Source organism: Fopius arisanus, unplaced genomic scaffold, assembly GCF_000806365.1.
Source record: "Fopius arisanus strain USDA-PBARC FA_bdor unplaced genomic scaffold, ASM80636v1 scaffold00100, whole genome shotgun sequence".
NCBI lineage: Eukaryota > Metazoa > Arthropoda > Insecta > Hymenoptera > Braconidae > Fopius > Fopius arisanus.
Window position 1 is genome coordinate 118,415 of NW_011887839.1, and position 20,336 is coordinate 138,750.

The 20,336-nt window shown below is 38.9% G+C and overlaps 3 protein-coding genes and 1 long non-coding RNA gene across 4 annotated transcripts in view; 3 read left to right on the forward strand and 1 right to left on the reverse strand.

Moving 5' to 3' along the window:
• Nucleotides 1-3,904, forward strand: part of dUTPase (Deoxyuridine triphosphatase) — a 7,022-nt gene extending 3,118 nt beyond the window's left edge. The window contains exons 3-5 of the mRNA XM_011312359.1: nucleotides 1,729-1,882; nucleotides 2,118-2,388; nucleotides 2,591-3,904. Coding sequence (XP_011310661.1) covers nucleotides 1,729-1,882; nucleotides 2,118-2,388; nucleotides 2,591-2,745 — 580 coding nt within the window. The 3' untranslated portion in view covers nucleotides 2,746-3,904. The remainder of the gene's footprint in view (nucleotides 1-1,728; nucleotides 1,883-2,117; nucleotides 2,389-2,590) is intronic.
• Nucleotides 3,905-5,358: 1,454 nt separating this feature from the next.
• pwn (pawn) lies at nucleotides 5,359-13,430 on the reverse strand. The gene is made up of 4 exons (XM_011312357.1): nucleotides 12,876-13,430; nucleotides 9,366-9,672; nucleotides 8,915-9,217; nucleotides 5,359-8,734 (listed from the first exon to the last, which is right to left on the reverse strand). Exons 1-4 carry the CDS (start codon nucleotides 12,961-12,963, stop codon nucleotides 5,953-5,955), a joined length of 3,480 nt encoding a protein of 1,159 aa, XP_011310659.1. The 5' UTR covers nucleotides 12,964-13,430; the 3' UTR covers nucleotides 5,359-5,952.
• Nucleotides 13,191-15,478, forward strand: LOC105271045 (uncharacterized). Its single transcript, XR_892616.1, has 3 exons — nucleotides 13,191-13,281; nucleotides 13,424-13,522; nucleotides 14,953-15,478. It is a non-coding gene; the product is annotated as an uncharacterized lncRNA (long non-coding RNA).
• A 381-nt stretch (nucleotides 15,479-15,859) lies between these two features.
• Nucleotides 15,860-19,725, forward strand: Cdk4 (Cyclin-dependent kinase 4). The gene is made up of 2 exons (XM_011312356.1): nucleotides 15,860-16,150; nucleotides 17,946-19,725. The coding sequence occupies exon 2, from the start codon at nucleotides 17,975-17,977 to the stop codon at nucleotides 19,172-19,174; it is 1,200 nt and encodes a 399-aa protein (XP_011310658.1). The 5' UTR covers nucleotides 15,860-16,150; nucleotides 17,946-17,974; the 3' UTR covers nucleotides 19,175-19,725.
• The last annotated feature ends 611 nt before the right edge of the window (nucleotides 19,726-20,336 follow it).

Here is a 20,336-nt window from a genome sequence, read left to right on the forward strand (position 1 = left end):
AAGGGAGGGAAAAACCTCATCTGAGGGAAAAAACCTGCCCAGGTACAGTCGTCCTTTTGACAGGACTACCGCTCGGCAGTGGAACCGTGAGATCAGAGCGCTATAAATTTTTGACCGCCGGTGCCCGGGATCGAACCCGGATCTCTGGCATGCTAGTCTAGCACTCTAACCGCACGGCCACTACCGTCGGTTCTCTTTAATTATATTTTTCCTATATAATAAAAGAGATGGGCCACTAATCGAACATGGCGGATCTCATGGGGATAATCGATCATTTTTCATTCGATTCGATAATCGAACGAGACCCCTGATCTGACATGTGATGAGAATGTCATCAACGTCGCGGCCGCTAGGATTTCAGGCTAAGATCGACCGAAAACAAAAGATCACGTTCGATAGATAGTCCATGTGAAGCTAAACACTTTTTCCGGAGTTATTCAGATGTTCTGTTCTGATTGCGTCGCCCTGTCAATTTTTCTGAAAAGAAGCAAAGAATTAAGACAGATATTTTTTGAGGTTATGATCTAGTCACTCGAGTTAGTAAAAATTGTTGAAGAACGTGCTTCTGCTTAGGGAATCCACTTTATTGCCCCCTCTCCAATTCTTTTTTTACCCCCCACCAGCACCACGTGACGCTCCTGCGCAGTAGCACTTGGCCTAGAAATTCATACGGGTTCGTCAGAGAGACAGAGAAAGGAATATCGGATAACGAAGAGAAGACAACAAAGGGGGTAAAACGAGAGGAACGAGAGCCACTGCCAGTGGTGCCAGCAGTCAGTAACAAAACAATGTTTTGCATGGGTTAGACGCACCACCTCCCATTGAAAATCCATTAAACAACGATTCTAAAAAGTAATTGAAGACATGAATTGAGAAGACGTGATTCACCGAGGATTTGAGATAGAGATAAAAAGGGAAATTGGATGTGAGTGTTGAATAAGAATTCGGGTGTTTGTTATCACTTGCCACCCGTCAGTGATCCATTGTGTGAGTTTGTAAACAAAGAATGGCTGTGGAACCTCGTGTAACTGGCAATAATGCTAAACCACTCGTGCCACTATTCACCAGAGCTGCTGATTGTGTTTACACTAGCTGTTTTTGGTAATTATATGACTGTCAATTTTATTCGATTGAGATGTTTATGAGTTTTTTAGGATTTTTTTTTCGGAGCCTGTTGAGGTGCACGGATGGTTATACTGCGGCAGATCACAACGTCGATCGATACGATGCAGGAGAAATAGCTTTACGGGGATTTAATATTGCGACGCCATATTTACTGCTTTTTCATTATTCTTTAATTGATTCTATGTGTTGATTTATGAAATTGCGAAAAAACCGAAATTCGTGGAATTTATTTATGTTATTTACAATAAAAAACTCAAGTTGTTGACTATTTTTCTTGTGCTCTCTTTGGCATTCTTATTTTATCTTCATTATTTATCTCCTTTGTTTAGTTTTTACAACATAAAATTCAGGCTTTATCGATAATTAATAATTCACGTGGGAGATTGCACACACGACATTAGTATCATTGCACGCAACACTTTTATTCAGGAGTTTGTTTTGAGATAAAAAGACGTAAAGGTGGAAAGTTAAGGACAATAAAGTATTGTTGAAGCTAGTCGGTTAAAGGTTCATGTTTTATGGAGTGGAGAACGAGTGACATGCGTGTTTGTGATTAATTATAAAGGTCGTTTGAGATTTAATTGATGGGTTTATGTGTTTCAGTGAGGAAAATGTATGGAAACTGTGCCAGGACGTTGCGACCAGACATACCGCAGAGTTGCAGCATTGTTATGTAGCTTTTATAAGTAATGAGGATCGAAGAGTCCCACTGTGGAGGCAGAGAGAGGGCAAGGATGAGGATCAAGTTATAGTTTGGGTGAGAGTTATTATTCTTCTATTAATTGACATTTATGCGCCCTTTGAAACAATTTTCACGATAATTAAGACAGATTTACAGAATTACAGGGATTTTTAGGGCCTCAAGTAATGCGTTAATCTGTAAATATCCCTGGGTCGATAATAAAAGTAGTCCCATTGCTGTAGGTCTTCAGGTTCTTGAGATAAATCAGAATAGGACACTTGGAGTAATTTTTTTTCTCTCTCTCCTTCAGGATTATCATGCAATTTTAATCTATGCACCCGACGAACGTGCTGTGGTTTACGATTTGGAGAGTGCCCTCCCGTTTCCCACATTTTTCTGGAAATATGCCACTGAAACATTCAGATCCGACGAGGCACTTCGCCCAGAATTTCACAGGAGATTCCGGCTTGTACCAGCGGCTACTTATTTGCAACACTTCGCATCTAATCGAGCACACATGAAGCGAGAGGATGGAACTTGGATCAAAACACCACCTGATTATCCACCGATATCTACACCGAGTAAGACCTTGACCCACAATCCATTATTCATTACTTACACTTCATGAAGCTTTGATGTTAATTCAGTGTTGAAGTAAAACGAGATAAATCTGCGAGATCGGTTCTTCATCTTTTTCTAACGGTTTTTATTCCCACAGCTGTCTATTAATATCACAACAAAAATTTTCATTTCCCTCACTAATTACCCCTTTTTCATTTCCAGCATGCAAGGATAATCTGGATATGTTTATTAACATGGAGCCTGGCAAAGGACTGGGGAGTGTGTTGAGTCTCAAACAGCTAGTCAACAGATTTTACAGACCAAATGTCAATCCTACATCATCACCATCACCACAGCCCCAGGCGACGCCGAATTAAATGACGAGACCAGTGCAAGTACCGAGATCCCATCCCCTATGAATTAATTCGCTTCGAGAATTGAGCGACTTTGTGTACGGCCTAAGGGCTCCTCGAATTTTCAATCGTTTCAGTCGAGGAGTTTAAAGGGGTCGTACAGTGATTGGTATTGCGTCGGGCACATTTCCATACGTTCAAAAAAATATTTATTATCGAATCATTGAGTCCTTTTACTCAAATACTTAGTGATAATATCCAAAAATCATAAGAGCGCGATAAAACATGATTAAGCTAACGTTTGGGAGATAATACAGCCAGATTTGATGAAGAATAAATAATTTTTTGGACGTAATATGAATTTCATATTAAATAATTGATCTACTCTCTTTCTAACTATTCAAACCCTCTCGATAAACGCTTCAACCTCATATCTCTACGAAAATCCTCAGATATTGCAAGAATCCAAGAGAATGGAAATAATTTTTCTATAACGTTCAATCCCTTTGAAAGGGCGGAGTACATCCCACCAATCAATAAAAAAATAATGATGAGACTTGAGTAGAGTCGCCTTCGATAAGTGTTCTTGCCTTGGTATAAAACACTTCCTATCCACTGGTTACAGAAAACTTGAAAAAAAAAAAAAACCCTCTGTCAGCATTTTCTCCTCTTTTCTATCTTTGTTTTATACATAATTTTTTTAACAATTGTCGTATATCAAAGACTGATGTTAATCGCAGAGGGAAAATAAAACCAATTTACAATACCAAGATTTTATCTGAAAATATAACTCGCATTGATATTTATGCGCTTACTGTTGATTGTGCGATTTGAAAAATATTTAAAATACTTAAAATGATAATGAATTAATTAAATGATAAACTGCTTGATAATTGATTGGATAAATAATGATTAATAAATGAAACAATTTTTAAATTCTCCACAGAGATAATGTGATTATATTACAATTATTGTAATTCTTGTGATACTTTACACTTTCTACTTTTAAAATAGCTCTTAATCTCTTTTTTCTTATCTAACTACTACTTGTATTTTTATCAGTACACTAGACTCCCGTTATAAACTGAATGTTGTCATCAAAAATTCGAAGACGAGAGAAATACTATTTCGGCATTATTTTGCCCGGAAATCAATTCCTCATCGGATGAAAAACTAAATTGAGGTGCGACTATAACGGAATTCTACTGTTTATTGGCGGGATATCTCTCGGTGTATTTACCCACTGGGTCTCTCAGCCATTTATTTGGCTCGTTCATTGATGATTAATTTATTGAAATTGAAAAGAGAATTTGTTAAACCGTCTGGATTGAGTGATTTTCGTTGGTAGGCGATGAATAATGTCGATAGAGAGGTGATCCTGAGAGGAAATGCCAGTAGAAAAGTTTAGGTGGGCAATTTTTTTTTATTTCTGAAGAAAATGCCCTGGTATTCTCTCATAAATCCACTTTTTATGGAGATTAATGCATAACCAATGAGAGCTGCACGTTTGAGCCAAACCGTTTAAACATTTTACTATTGAATTATTCATGGTAAGACGACCAAATTCAACATCGAACTAACTAATTACCAGTCAACGAATGTTTCTATAATTATCTCGGAGTCCCTGACAACGAAATTAACGTCTATTTATTCGCGACTAACTGATGAGTAAAAATGAATTTTAGAGGTGACAGAAAGTGAAATTTGAGATTATTTTGTTTGTTTTTCATCAACGAACGAGCATAAAAGAACCAAATTCAAGCTTCTCCCACTTTTCCGATATTTATCACTAATTAAAACCTCTTCATAAAGAACTTTTTTGAAATTACCAGTGTAACTTTTATATAAAAATATATTACCTAGACTAATGAGAGGCGCATAGTGTATGTTATTTTTTAGTCCGGCTATGGAGTAAAACGTCCTTATAAAATTATTGAATTATTGGTAACGAAGAACATTAAAAAACTGTGAAAATCAAATCATTCGAAATTTCGCTCCTCGCGGATGAAAATTTCCTGCGCAAAATGCCTCTTGACATTCCTGGATTTTTTTTTTAGACCCAACTACTAAAAATTGCAGTGTCCGACCTCAATGAAATTAACACTAAAATTCCCACCGTGGAATAACAATAAGAGGATTAAAATTGTTTTTAATACTTACGCATGCTCATCCGTCTAAAGTATTGAACGTAATAGTCACTAGGCCGTCAGAAACTTCTCTGGCGATTGAGTTCACAGTTCGGCGAAGGAAAAGAAAGTAAACAGAATTGTCAGAAAAATTCTTTTCGACCGAGTGACGAACGATATTTGTTTTCATTCAGTCCGATTGCCTCACGAACTGAGTGACAAAGAGAGAATTAATGATAAAATTAATTAAACTTCAACTCCTGATGAATCTGAATGCAGGGATTTCAGATCGTATATGACGAGAATTGAATCGCAAAGCTGATTTTAAAAAATGATATCTAAAATTAGTGAATAAATTTTATATTTGTCGATTTTCGACGATGTAATCTTTTTCATTGAATCCTAATTACTCTGCAAAAACCCGATGCCAGTTTAATCTCTAAAAAAGCCGATGCAAATTGATAATTAAACCTAACTGGTATAATGTGAAACAGATGTGTGAACAATTGCGTTGATTCTTCAGATGTTTATTGTACTCAACTTGCGAAGGAAATTATGTAATAACTATTAAAAAAAACAAACCATCAAATATGTCAATTAATTATTATCATTTCGTCTGATTTATCCTTGACTTTATACAGAAACAGATTGTCAATTGATCAGAACAGGACTAAACCCTAACCGACGTAAAAAAAATCGTATCAATATTATTCATGTTTTTAACATAATTACAAATTAATAGTAATAAGTAAATGAATCAACTGAATAGTTGATGAATCAATCCATCGTGAGTGCCGATTCATAATATCTACGAATTGCATAAAGCTTAATCACATTCATTCCTTCTTAATTTCTATTGTTTGTATAATTTAATGGGCTTTCTCAATATCAATCATACTACATAGTCTTTTATTTATTTTAAATAGTAGTATTGAGCTAGGTGAAGTGTGTACCAATGACACAGAACAAGAAGTACTTGTTTTTGGTTCGCTAATTGAATTAACGGAATTACCCAGGTGAAATTATGAAGTCTTCGTACCAAAAAAAAATTCTTCAAATTGGACTATGTGATACCTGGTACCGACTACAATTCACATTTACCGTCTCACGTCCTGTAATACGGTCTCGCCATACTGTACGTGGACATGGGTATATTATTTTTGGAAAGATGGTGTGCGTCGCCCTGGTCGTATTCAACGTCGTAATAAATTCCGCTCTGATTCGCCAATGAGGACCTCGACTTTGGTCTGGGCACATGGAATCCACTGCTCTGGGGTATGAGGTCGGCTCTGTCCTTGTCCTGGGGTTCAGAATCCGAGCTGTCTGGCTCTGGGAGGTGCCTCTGACGAGTGCGTGGAGGTGCCTGGAGCCTAGGAAGAGGAACTGGAGGAAGAGTACCATGTACACTCATCGTCGGATAACCGAATACTGCTGAGCTGGGCCTTGTCGGTCCCATTGGCTCACCTCCATATAAATTAGCCGTTGCCATATGATCAGCTAGATGACCCCACATATAAGGCGGCATATTAGAGGGTGGTCCTTGCTTAACTGAAGCTAAAGTACCCATTGAACCGACACGAGCTAATGTATTTGGCATTGTTCCTGGCATTCCCCCTTGCATGTACCCATAGACCGGTGAACCCATGGCCTTCTGTTCCCTGGACCATCTTCGACTCCACATAACCAAACACACGAGGGTCAGAATTATTATTATCAGTGCAGCAACTGATGCGCCAATTGCCACTGCAACAACTTCACCATCAATCTCGCATTTAACGCCGTAATAATTCCCAGCACATGTGCAATGTTCCACATTTCCCTGATAAGAGCACGATCCCCGGTTATTGCAGTGGGAAGCGGGACAGGACAGGCAGACCCTTCCAGCTTTATCTGGATCTTCAGAGTGGGGATCCTTCAAGCCGGCTTTGCAAGCACAAACAAATCCACCCCAGACATTGTTACAAACCGCTGAAGAGTGGCAATCATTGAGCTCAGTTGACGCACATTCATCCAAGTCCTGAAGATTAGAGATGGAACCAGCAGGAGTTTTAACAAACACTGCACTTTTTCCAATATTATTATTCCGCCTGTGAATTACCCCCAGCAGTTGTTTCTGCAGATCAGCAGATAGTGAATTCCTCGCTGTTCTCGCTTCATAAGTCAATTTGATGGTAGCATTGACGAATACTCCCCCCTGTCCTTGTGAAACATCACCTTGATAAATTCCATTGATGGATGAGCCCATGTACTCGTCCGTGTACGGAGTCATTGACATCGCTGACTCGATCGCTACATTCGATTCGTAAGCGATCTCTTGGTATGACTCGGAGTTCTTGTCCAACAAGCTGTTGCTCCAAACGACTTCCTTATCGTAGATTCTGTCGACTCTGATAGAGACAACAATACTAATTACTCTCTTACAGGGCAGAGTCCTGATTATTCTAGCGAATCCCGGCTTGCATTGACAGGCGGATACGCCTTGGACAGTGGCACACGCCTCGTGTTGACTGGAATCGCAAGTGCTGGAATCGCCGACAATGCATGTATCGATTCTCACGATGTCCGTTGTGGTTTTCCTGAATACAGGACGACCTGTGGTACCACGATAGGTATGTCCTGGTACTGGAATATCCGGTTGGGGTACTGCATAGCCTGTGCCAAAAACCGGTGGTTGTGTTCTTGCTGGAGGAAAAACAGCTTTTGTAGGGGATATTGTTTCTGGGGTATTGTCGAAGAGATTCAGATGAGTCCGTTTGCCGTCGATGCTGACAAATCCTTGACCTTCAACAGCAGAAGTTAGGATGACATCTTCTCCACTTCCTCCATGAGGATTCACTGGAATTCTCACACCCTCCCCAGAGCTGCCTCCAGGTCCTTGAATTACTGAAACCGTCACGTCGAAGATATCTCCAATCTGATGATGTCTCGGTGGCAAATGCGGCCGCTGTGTCGCGAAAGTCTGTTTCTTCGTGTAATCAAGAGTATCGTCGAGGACGATTCCTGGTCTAGGGTGATAGGCATGGGTGTTGGCGTTCATCGAGGGTTTGTAGAAACTAGGTGACACAGAGGAAGAGGCTTCCACAATACCAGATGACTTGGAGCTCATCGTATTCACCAGACCCTTTGTCGGGGTCGATTTATGAGTTTCATAATCAGTGGAACTTGCAAAACTCTCCTGAATGCTCTTACTTGGCTCCAGGGTGGGCTTGATGCTGCTGGAAGCCTCGGTGTTGCTCTCCAGAGGAACTATCGATGGCTGAATCTCAATTATTGTTCTCGTCGGTTCAATCACTTGAATTGAGGAACTCGTTTCGATCTTCAGAGTTGAAATGGTAGCGCTTGTACTCGGATTGCTGGATGAGTCTCTCATCTTTTTCCTGGTCGTCTCCGAGGGAAAGATGGAGCTGCTGTTGTTTGGTTCTGATTGTGAGGGAATGGGAATCGGCTGGAGTTCCGCTCCAAGCACTAGAGTACTTGCAGGATCAATTCTCTCTGGTTTCAATGGGGGTTGGAACCTCTGGGGTTTTTCCGTCGGATTTTCAGTGGGTTCTGTCGGATTTTCGTGGATTGATTGAGTTGTTGCGTTATTACGGTGGATCTTGTCGTCTTTGTCGAAGAAAAAGTTGGATTCTTGAGGAGGAAGAGGTTTATACGGCGGTATGGGACGTCGGTTGGGACGATTCCATGGACGCAGGTTTGGGGGACGTGCGGGGGATCGATCGGGGGTTGGGGGGAGCTGATTGATTGATGGACGCTCTGGTGGAGGGGTTTCAAATGGGTATGGGTGTTCCTGTGGAGGGAGCGGGGGTGGATTCATACCCGGTGTGTCAAAGTCCGGAGGAAGGGGTGGAAGATCAGAGATTCGAGGTGGACCTCGATTGTTTATTCTGAAATTTAATGGAAATCAAATATTTTTACGTTGAAAAAAACGAGAAGAGATCTATTTCACGTTCAATTTCGTCAATCCGATCGACGATTTATCACGATTTATAATAAAAATTGAGAAATAAAAATTTAGTCATTTTGGCTGATGACGGAAAATGGAAGAGCGAAAAATTGATTTTTACCTAGTTGCTTGCACTGGCTTGTGCGGCCTGAGAGTATTGACAGCAACGTTGACATTTCCATTGAGCAATTTAACGATACCAGTTATAATATCCTGGATATCCGGATTGGCTTGTCGATTGCTGGGTATCTCGGTTTGCATGCTCGGTTGAAGTGTCCGATCATTATAAATCATCGGCAATTCTTGACGTCCCTGTCGGTGTGGCAATGATTCGAGTTGCTGATGGGGCTCCGCCACGATATCTCGTGCTCGCGGAGCCCCCTGGGCTTCCCCCGAGAGCCTCGTCCCCGTCGCCGATACTTTTCTGCGCAGATAATTAATTTAATTAAATCAGAGAACACATCCATTTGGACGCGTGACAATTTTTCAATGAATGAAAGAATTTTTTAAAGGCAAATCAAATGTTTATTATGATGTTTCCCTCATTGTGGAAATGAGATAATTTCACTTACTCATGATATTCTGGCGGTTTCACCTCTATGTTGTTCTCGTCAATATGCTCTATGTGTTTGGAAGCAGTGATTTCGGCGTCCAAAGGGCTCTCATGGCTCGAGTCCTCGAATCTCACCTGAGAGGTTGATCTTTCAAAACCTCTTGAGCTCTGAATCACGTGTTGTGTGCTAACGAAATCTCTCGAATCGTCATTACCCTCGCGAAAAGGCGACGTGGTTTTTTCTGGTGCAAATGAACTTGCACTGAGCACCACATCCTCTCTAGAGACTCTGGAGGACGTTGGCTCGTTCTGAATGCCCGTCACACCTGAAATAAAACGTTTTTTTTTTCTTTATTATTTTAGATTTTATAGACTAGTGTTTGCTTATATGGGAAGACTGCCAAGGAGCAGAGGAGTGATCGGTATGTCAACGGTACCACGATCTCGTGGATGTCATTCCTCATGATCGAGCTGATGGGATGGGGAGAAATGTTTGGAAATTACGCTAGACTCTTCTTTTCTACTGAGATCAAAAACCTTGATCCATGTTTCTTGGTATGTGGAGAGAGCATTGCCCCTTGGGCGTGACTCCATCGTTTATCCTTATGTTTTAGTCATGCGATTTTTTTTTATCATTGAACTTCAAGTAGATTTTTATTCTCAATGATCTGTCAGGAATTGAATTTCATTTCAAATTGATTTTTTGCAACCAACAGAAATCGAAGAATAGGTTTAATAGAATAGGGTAGGATCATTTATTATTTTATTGTTTAAACAAATTCTCAGTATTTTGACCTATCGCTGCAACGAGGAAGAGGAATTTAAATGAAACGTTGATAATTTCATTACAGGAGTTAAATACTTCCTGTTAACCACTCATGTGTAATCCACACCCAGTAATTTATACAAAGCACGAATTAAACTCGAAGATGGTCTGTGTGGAGAGAAAAAATAAGCCAGAGGTGAATTTGTGAATAATGCAGTGAGTTAACGGTTTTTAGGAAACTAAAATATGTTATGTCGCAGAGAAAACTACAAACGATAGGTGGAGGTAACGGAGCCCTGGGATACGAGAGGAATTCAGTTTTTTGTTATTACATGAATAATTGTACTCATGACTTGAAAAAAGGGAATGCGTACGAGCGAGACAAAAGTATCAAGGAAGAAAGCATTTCTTTATGGACACTCATATATTCTCTTGCTAAACAGCAAATCGCAGGGAGAGAGTAAAGAAAATTTACGATGTGTTTGATAATAAGTCAAATAATGAAGTAGTCAAATGTAATTTTCTGAATGAAAAATAAAAATATATCTTCAAGTAGTTTTTGCGCAAAAAGGGAATGAGATTTGAGGAATAAATATTGACTAGATTGGGAAGTAAAAAAAAAAATGATAATGGGACAAGTGAAGAGTGATGAGACAGATTGGTGAGTACGTGGCGTGAGAATGTAGGTGAGTTGAGTGAGGGGGTAAAGAGGGCAAGAGGGGGGCACTAGGGGGCAAGAGGGTAGGGGGTACAGAGAGGTGCACGAAGAGGCCCCATTGAAGTTACCATACTTTTCCGACATAACAGGATTGCAGATTGCCGAAGGGTTCTCTGTGCCATGACCTTCATTTTATCTTCAATTATTACAGAATCTGGGTGGATAACGTATATTAACTCTGGCCAAATGGAATTCATGGGATTTCCTTAACTTTACTCGTGACCTTAGTAAGACCCATCCTTTGATATACCTCTCTCACTTGGATCAAGTGTCCACGGTTGCACATACAACACATGAGTGTCTTATGTATTAACGTGTACACCCGGTTTGGCTCTTGAGGCGGTAACGGCAGAAGTAACGGTACCTCTACCATTCCATGCCCAATATTTATTCTTTCCACTGAACCACAGTCGAACATCAGCCATAACGATAGATTCTTTAAATTATCAGTCTTTATGATTTAAAAAAATTTTACGCATGCAGATTTTTACCTGACATTTTCGCACTTTTCTCATTTCTATTCTAATTCACCGAAGAATTGATTCCAATTATCTTCAATTTTTAATAGGATTCTTCAAGAAACTGCAGTGAAATTCTCATGCAATTTTCATGATTGTTCACATCGTGATTCTAGTGATTGTTGTATGCAACTGTTAACTATTTTGTGACACTTTCTCAGGACAATACCGATGCCCCGGCGAAAGTAGGAATGACGAAACTGTCGCGTGTGGTGAGCCGGATGTGTCAATACCCCCTGGCTTTGTTTCTTTTTCAAATAAATCTAAATATATTTTCTAATACAATAAAAAAAGCTGAAATATTGAGAAATTATTGAGTTATTGACAAATTGAATTTCGTGAATACTTCATTTTCAGGTGGATATAGCGCGTAGTTTATAACCAATTGTCTCCATGTAATTTAATAGTATAATAATAGTTTAACAAGTGAATGATATTTATATTCAATAGCGATAACGTTGGGGCAGGTACGATAGCTGCGCTTACGGTATCTGGAGTCAACCAGTGAGAAATCCTTAATGGACTCGAATGCTCGCATTCCCATCCTTATTATTGCACTTACACCGTAGTAATTAGCATTTTATCGCCATTTCCGAGCTTTCCATCTTCTCAGAACTATCGAATGCTAAACAGACTTTTCTGCTCTGGACAGTTTTCTACAATAGCTTTCGCTTCAAGGGATATCATTTTAAGATCGTACAGGTGGTCAAATAAAAAATAGGCCAGACACCATTAATTCTGAAACAAGAGTGATAGACTCCTGTTTATCATGCGGGCACTGCATTTTACAGAATAATACCAATGGAGAAAGAAAAATCCAACGCCCGTGGAATTAGAATGAAAATCTGCGGCGTCATGCAAAATTTCCAACTTTCTACGTGACTCATGGCGATTGTATTCAATCTTGAGATTAATATTTATTTTGCAATAGTCAATGGACATTGGAGAAAATTAACTCATGAAATGAGTGAAATTTAATTCATATTCTTTTTCTTGAAATTTCAGTTAGTATTAATCATTCAATAATTGTCTCTCTATAAGCTAGAGTAAAATAAATGTTAGTCCTGTTTTGTGTCTCACAAATATTCCAACCACAAGTTATTTTCTTAAATCCTTGGCTCTCGCCGATTCTAACCGAGATAATCCTTCTTTCTTTTTTTACCGCAAGACTTCGTTATTGAACTGTCACCTAAACTTTCGTTTTTAGCACAATGGGGCTTATGATTTTGAAATTCAAACGATCATTGACTCGCATACTTTCCAATGACGTCAAAGCAAACCCGAAGATACCTGAAGAAAGTGACCACAAGATTTTTCAACATCCGGGTTGAATAATACTTCAACCTGAAAACTAGGATAATTGCAGTTTTTTCGAGACCACATTTTAGCTGAGACCTATGAATTCTATTTGTGGAAATATCCCCATCTCTCATGAATTCCGAGATACTTGCTAGAAAGTGGCCTAAAAAAAATCTGTACTCCAGCACTTCGCAAGAGCATTGATATCACGGATAAATAATAATTTACCTGCCGTCTGGAGTACAAAAATTCCCAGGATGCACCGAAAAACAAGTCCATTACCTCCCATGTCTCCACAAATTTTTCCTAAACTCATCACTGCTGAATTCCAAGGATCTTCTCGACCCCAAATGCACTACAATAAAAAATTAATCTATCCGACTGCCGCCATCTTTCGATTCTAAACCATCGAAACGTCAGTCCACGAACACTCGTATAAATTTAAAAACACCAAAAACCGATTGCTCCTCATTTTTTGCAAAACCCAAAAAACTGGCTATCTTCTTTGAATTTTAATCAAACCCAATTCCTCGGATGACGAAGAATCGACTTTTCGTTTCACTGGTCTCGAGGATAATTCTTGTGCCTCAGTTACTCTTGGAGCGGATGACCCACTTATCAAAACTGTATTCCAGTTAGTTCAAACACTTTTTTTGTTACAAAGAGTTCAACTAATTTCACATTTCACATTGTATTTTATTAATGTTCACATCTTCTTAATGATGAATATAATATAAAATAAAAATCTATAATTAATCTTGTATTATTTTAATTAGAGAGGAGCTATTGCTGGCGTCAGCAACAGGAAATGAAAAGGAAGGAATGAAGGGAAGTGAAAATCTGATGGCGAGGGTGAATGGGCGAGTTGCAATGAGGTAAGATAAAGATTGTTTGAGTTGTTTGAGTTGTTTGAGTTGTTTGAGTTAACGTTGCGGTCGTTCACTCTGTACTGTCCGATGGGTTGAAGCATTCGCCAGGAGGACTCTGTGCCACCACTTAGTTTCTCCCACTAAGGCCAAAACCTTCTGGTATCGTATACTATAGTCCAAGCAAGAAGTAGCCACGTTGATGAGACAGGTATACACTGATGGCTAGCAGGTAAAAAACCTGTGGGAAATATAATGACGGGACGGGAGAGTGATGATGGGCTTTTCCATGTAATTCAGGGATCAGGGATCAAGGATTTTTGTTGGTGGTGAGACCAACAAAAATTTACCCTTAAAAGAAAAGCCGGTGAGGTTTCTGGTGTTATTAGCGCATGTTGGAACGTCAAGAATCATCATCATTAGTTTTAAATTCAGAATGAAAACGGTCAGTTCTGTCTGACCCAGTCGATAAATGACGGTTATTTCACATTTCTACTCGTGATAGATTGAATAGTGAATCCATATTTACAGGTCAGGAACTGCGATGGGTACCCCAATACAATTAAAAGGGCGGGACACGGGGTCTAGGGTTCTTAAGACTCTCATGGAATTCTAGTAAAATTCGAGACCGTCTACAATTCAAAGGGGCACTTCAAAAGTGTGGAAATCGTTTCTTAAAGAAAACCCTATGGGATCGTGAGATTTCAAATTTTTTTTTAGTCCACTCTGGGGTAAAATGTAAGGATTAAGTTTGAGTGACATTTTTAATTATCATTTTGAGATAATTTATCACTTGGCTTGTTAGGAATATTTTTTTATCGAGAGGATGTATTTTTGATTCATGATCATCAAATTTTTGGAAATTAGAGAATATTTTTAGTTGATACATTATATTAGGGAAAAAAATTGTTTTCAAAATGTTTGAGTTCACAAATGATAAAGTCATTCCCTTCTGATCTTTCCCGTCAATACCACCTCGACACAAGATAAAGAAGAATTTCTGTCTCATAAATTTTCTTCAATTTTTGATTTCTAAAATCTCGATAAAATTTCTCAATTCATCTCTGATGTTTTCCATTCATAAATTACCCGGTAAAATTTCTTTCGGGGTAATTCCGCTTATTGAGTGGACTCCACCACACCCCCTGGAATGTGAAAAATTCGAATCACCCAAAACACAGGAAAAAAAAAACTGAGAAACCCGTCTTGTGAAGTTGAGCGAGGTCACCGGCATTTCACACTGTGAAAAAAATGACTCCTGCCAAGTGAATTCACTTACCACAAGTAAACGTATGTGAATGTTAGCATTTGAAATATGGAGATTCTATAGTGCCTATTAATTATTACAACTGATGCAACAAATATTTTTAAAAATGAAAAATAATATGAGAATTTTCCTGTAATAGTGAATTTACTTAGTAATGATTTTCTCCCTGCAGATGATTCAGCTTGTCATTAACTTGACGCATCTGTAGACTCTGAAGAGAGAAATGTCGTCATAAACGGATTTCCTGTTCTGTTCTGCCATTCAAGTGTTTAATCGACGTCATCGAGGTTCCGCAAGTGCCGAAACATCGGGGCACCCGCATCAAAATTCAATGACAATTACAAAAAAAAATTATTCGAAAAATAAAAATGCGTCACACTCGGATGACTCAATGTATTATTCGACCACTCGATTCGATATACGCGACAGCGAGAGATTCCACGCATTCAATGACTCAACGCAGTGATAAAGATTAATTTAGACAATAACACATCTGCATATTATCTTGCAAATAATTCTCAATTAAGACACTGAAACGAGAATAGAATTCAACAAATGTTGCACGAATGACATTTTACAGAAATTTAATTCAAATATTGATCTTTAAATTAAGAACATTTCGAGATAATACGAAGATGTTTTTATTTAAATTTGTGTTATAACAATTAATTATTAAAATGATCTGATTATTTTTCCATTGTTCAGCGACGTAATAAATTTGTAAATATTTTCAAAATAATATTCAAGTGTCTTTTATAATCAGTTGTACATCAAGAATTGATCGATTTAATAGATTGGGGAATTTAAAGGGAATGTTTATGAGAATTTCTCGATGGGCGTGGAATGAGGGGAATTTAAGGTAATTGAGGTGATATTGATGGAAATATTGGTGGGGATTTGGATGATAAATAAGGAAAGGGCCCCACTGGAATGTATAACCGCTCCTGAAAATCTCTGGCGAGTCTCTACTGGTGGGTTTCTTCCTCCGCTCCTTGGCTCTCCTCTTGCCCCTTTGGCTCTCTTAATTCCAGAGCAACGACTATCGTGCATCGAGGGGCCTGGGGCCCTAAAGGTGGAAGCATTCCATTCATGTTTCAGAACAAACGCGACGCAGTGTGAGAGCGTCGTCCGGCCAACGAGGACGCTAATTTACCAGGAGTAGACGAGCAAACGTCCTCCAGAATCCATCCACCCTGACAGCTCAAATAAGTCTGGATAATTGTCCATCCCATAAATTTTATACCCTCCGAATAAGCCCTCAAAAGTGAACAGTTTAATTATTACATCATTATTACCGGTCATCAAGATTAATATTTATTTTTATATTTATTTTAATTCATATTGTTGTGGATTTGTGACGTTAATTGGTGGTAAGTTGAATTTTATTTTCATGGATTTTTATTGATATTTATTATTATTGTATTATTGGCGAATTGGGTGGAGTAGGGGTTGGGGGATTTTACCGAGTTTTAGGGGAATTTTCATTCTGTCTTTTCTTTCTTATAACGACAACGACGCCGCTTATATGCAGAACCGTTGAGAGACCGCGGGGCATCCGGCCCCAATCGACCACGTGGGCCCAAGGCATATGAGACACAGGATAACATCACGTGTTAAACCCACTGTCGCATCTGATCGAGTCATATGTTCCTTTGGGGTTCAGTCAATACCCAGTACCCACCAGTTATTCCTTTTTCTGAATTCAGTAATTAACTCATTGACTAATTGATTGATTGGTCATTTGAATTCTTAATTGAATCATCAGTCCGCTATTTAATTGTTACTCATTATCGGGGTCATTCAATAATTAATCATTTCTAATTTATGTAGAATATAAAGTATTAGATAATTGTCACATAGTTAAATGTTAATTATCGATAATTAATTGATTGAGGAGTGAGGCGCCAGCACTGGGAGAGGCATTACTTTTGCAATTGTTTTTCTTTGGGAATGTGCGTTGATCTTTTTGGGAGTGAGTTCATCATTCAAATAAATTCTTGGCTACTGTATTTATTTACGCGTCTGTAACTGAATATGGAATTTCTTGTCAATGGGTGGTTCATTTGTTGTCACTCGAGGTACGCTCGTTTTTACTATCGATGACGATAAGCGGAATGGAGTAAACAGAGGAAGGAATGCGGGGAAATTAAAGCCCAACGAGTTCCACTTCCCACGGTCTCTCACGGTTTATCATCAGAGAAAATTCTCAGATAGGGACAGAAAAAGGGGGGAGGGGACTCATGAATTCTCCCAAGAAAATCCATATTTCATTTTCAAATCGTTAAATCTATTTTGACGGGGAAATTAATATTAATCCGAGAGTCTATCGTAAAAAATTAATTAATCGAGAGAAATTGTTGCATAGTGATTCAAATGATTTTTGCAATGGATAAATAATCAAAATGGAAATAAATAATCAAATGGAAATAAATAAACACATTTTCCACGAAGAAAGAAGAACGATGTTAATATGACTGAGTCAGATTATCGCGTTCCACGAAGAAAAAACTAAAAAAAAAATATGTTTCCTCTTTCCACGCCATAAATTTCGTTTTCCCGAGCGATCTGACCTTTTTCCCCAACGGGAAAATTTGTGACCTGAAAATTTCTCAGAACTAGCACTCTTCCGCTTCGTTATTCCCACTAAAAAATTGGAGAATAAGAAGCCCAGATTATCAAAACCGGAAGTTGATAAAACACGAAGTTCTGTTATTTCCATTTTATTCCATTCATGAAGAGAGGGAAAAGTGATTCAGGCCACGGTTGTACTTCCTATTGAGTAACGGTGTTATCAAGAGTATTTTTTGTTCCTCCCACATCTGAGAATTCCAAACCTATTTATTTGACGGTAGGCCGATCCACTCTTGTTTAACCAGCGTCGGCTATATTTTTTACCGAGGAAACAAAGGTGAACTCGTTTAAAGAATATGGTACAATATAGCGGCAGGTGTTAATGCAGCAGATGTTGCCATCGGTCTCCATTTATTCCTCAACGCCTCGCACTCAATTTTTCTCATTCACCGAAAATTACATAAAAAAGTCTTCGGAGATAAATAAATAAAAAGAACAACTTCTCAAAATTCCAATGAACCATTTTCTTCAAGCGAACTAAAATGATTGTGATTAACTGTAAAATAAATTGACGTGATCACAATTGAATTCCAGGCAAATCCACTGAAAAAAAAAATGTTGTGATGGCGGAGAGACGCCGGCTTCCAAGCTCGGAGCCTCCCTCAGGAACCCCCACACAGGAAAAACGAGCTAAACTGCAAGAGGAACAAGAGCCTCAAGGAGAGGAGCCCAATCTCCTGGCAGAAGAGACACTTGACACAACTCCAGAGGACGCCGGAACCCTGGAAGTTGAAGAGGCAGTGCCAAGTACTTCAGGAACCCTCGGCCTCGTGCAATCCACCACGGGAAGAAAGGCCGAGGGTTCCCTGGAGTCTTCCTTCATCGGCGAACACGCGCACTATCAGGAATTGTCGCAAATCGGTGATGGAGCATATGGAACAGTTTACAAGGCCAAAGACGTCTCGAGTGGTCAGGTAGTGGCCCTGAAGAAGGTGCGAGTCTCACTGACTGAAGATGGACTTCCCACATCTACATTGAGAGAAATTGCCGGGCTGAAACAGCTGGAGAGGTTTGAGCATCCGAATATCGTGAAACTTCTGGATGTCTGTCATGGAATGTATCTGCCATCTCCTGAGAGGAGCGATGGAACCAGAAGGCCTGATCGACCTGATAAAGGTCTGACATTGTGGCTTGTCTTTGAGCATGTCGATAGGGATCTCGCCAAGTTCATCTCTGATTGTCCAACAGCTGGAGCATCTCCTGCTTTGATCAATCAAATGTCCAGAGAAATTCTCCTCGGTGTTGATTTTTTACACAGTCATCGGATCATTCATCGGGATCTCAAACCACAGAATATTCTTGTGACGACAGAGGGGAGAATCAAAATCGCTGATTTTGGATTCGCCAAGACTTATGACTTTGAGATGAGGCTGACTTCTGTTGTCGTTACTTTATGGTACAGAGCTCCGGAGGTACTCTTAGGATGTGCCTATGCTACTCCTGTCGATTTATGGTCGGTCGGTTGTGTTTTAGCAGAGTTGAACACCCTGAAACCATTATTTCCTGGGAGTAGTGAGGGAGACCAGCTCGATCGAATTTTCAAAATAATTGGTACACCAACTCAAGAGGCATGGCCGAAAAATGTCTCTCTGAGTTACACAGCATTTCCCCAAAGAATAGCAACACCTCTACGCATCGTTATTCCCAGTCTCAGCTCCAGTGGAATTGATCTCATCTCCAACATGCTGACCTTTGATCCACACGTGAGATTAACAGCATCTCAGGCTCTTCAACACCCTTATTTCACCACAGAATCTTCATAACACTTATCACTTATTTAAATAATTATTGTAGCAAATAGAAAATGTGTAAAACGTATTCGCATGTACAGAAACTTCATCTCGAATTTTAATTGTAATCGTAAAATGCATATCAATTAGTTTTAGTATGAGTATTACTTAAGTTCTTCGTATTTATGTATAAATATGAATTTAGAATTAGGAATATTAGGGGAGATTAATGTTATCGTGTGGTGAGAGGAGCTCGAAGCACTCGAGGACGTGCCTTCGTTTGTTCAATCGTTAATTAATTGTTGATGATGTTTCTAGAATTTTATAATCGCGTAAGACTGGGGTCAATGACCCATTTAGGACTGCTGAAGAGTATTAGGATACTTTTTTGAGTTTAACCAGAAAAATCACTGCCAATTTTAGTTTCTATGTATGTCATGTATATTTAATAATGAGTATCTAGTTGGTTAAGATTTCGATTTAGAATTGACATATGTATTTTTTGGTAATATATTAGATTAATTCGATTATGTACCTTGAGATGTCCATCCCATCGAAATTTGGATTATCGTAATATTGATAAATACACGATAATATTATTTATAATGTTTTTTAAGTTTAATTCTGTTGTAAAGTTGAATAAATTCAAAATAAATTGTCTTCATGCACGCTCTCTTTTCAAGACATAAATCCCCGCTTGTTACAGATGTTTCTTGATAATAACTTACCACTTTATGATCAACCCCTTTTCCACCTTTGTTTCTGAATTTTTCATCATCATCTGCAAAACATAACTCACACTTTGTGCATGACCAACGTCTTTTCTTCATTCAATTTTCCTCTGCCTTTATCACTTTTGCCAGTACAGACTCATTGTACCTAACACTGTTCACCTATTCACTATTGTTTTAAATAATTTTGTCACCACTGAAACATTAACACTTTATTTAACAATTCTGTTCTACGTGACTGTTTGAAAGATAATCGTGTATGACTCCTCTTTCGAAATGACTTGAAAGACAATCACTTCAGTAATTCCACATTTACCAGATTTCACGAATGCCAACTGAAGAACAATTAAATGAAAACGAACGGAAAGTAACACGGAAATAATCAACTAACAAATATTTGCAATTGACACACATTATTTGATATCATTTGAACGGCCATCAAGAATATCCGTTTGGCAGCGCAT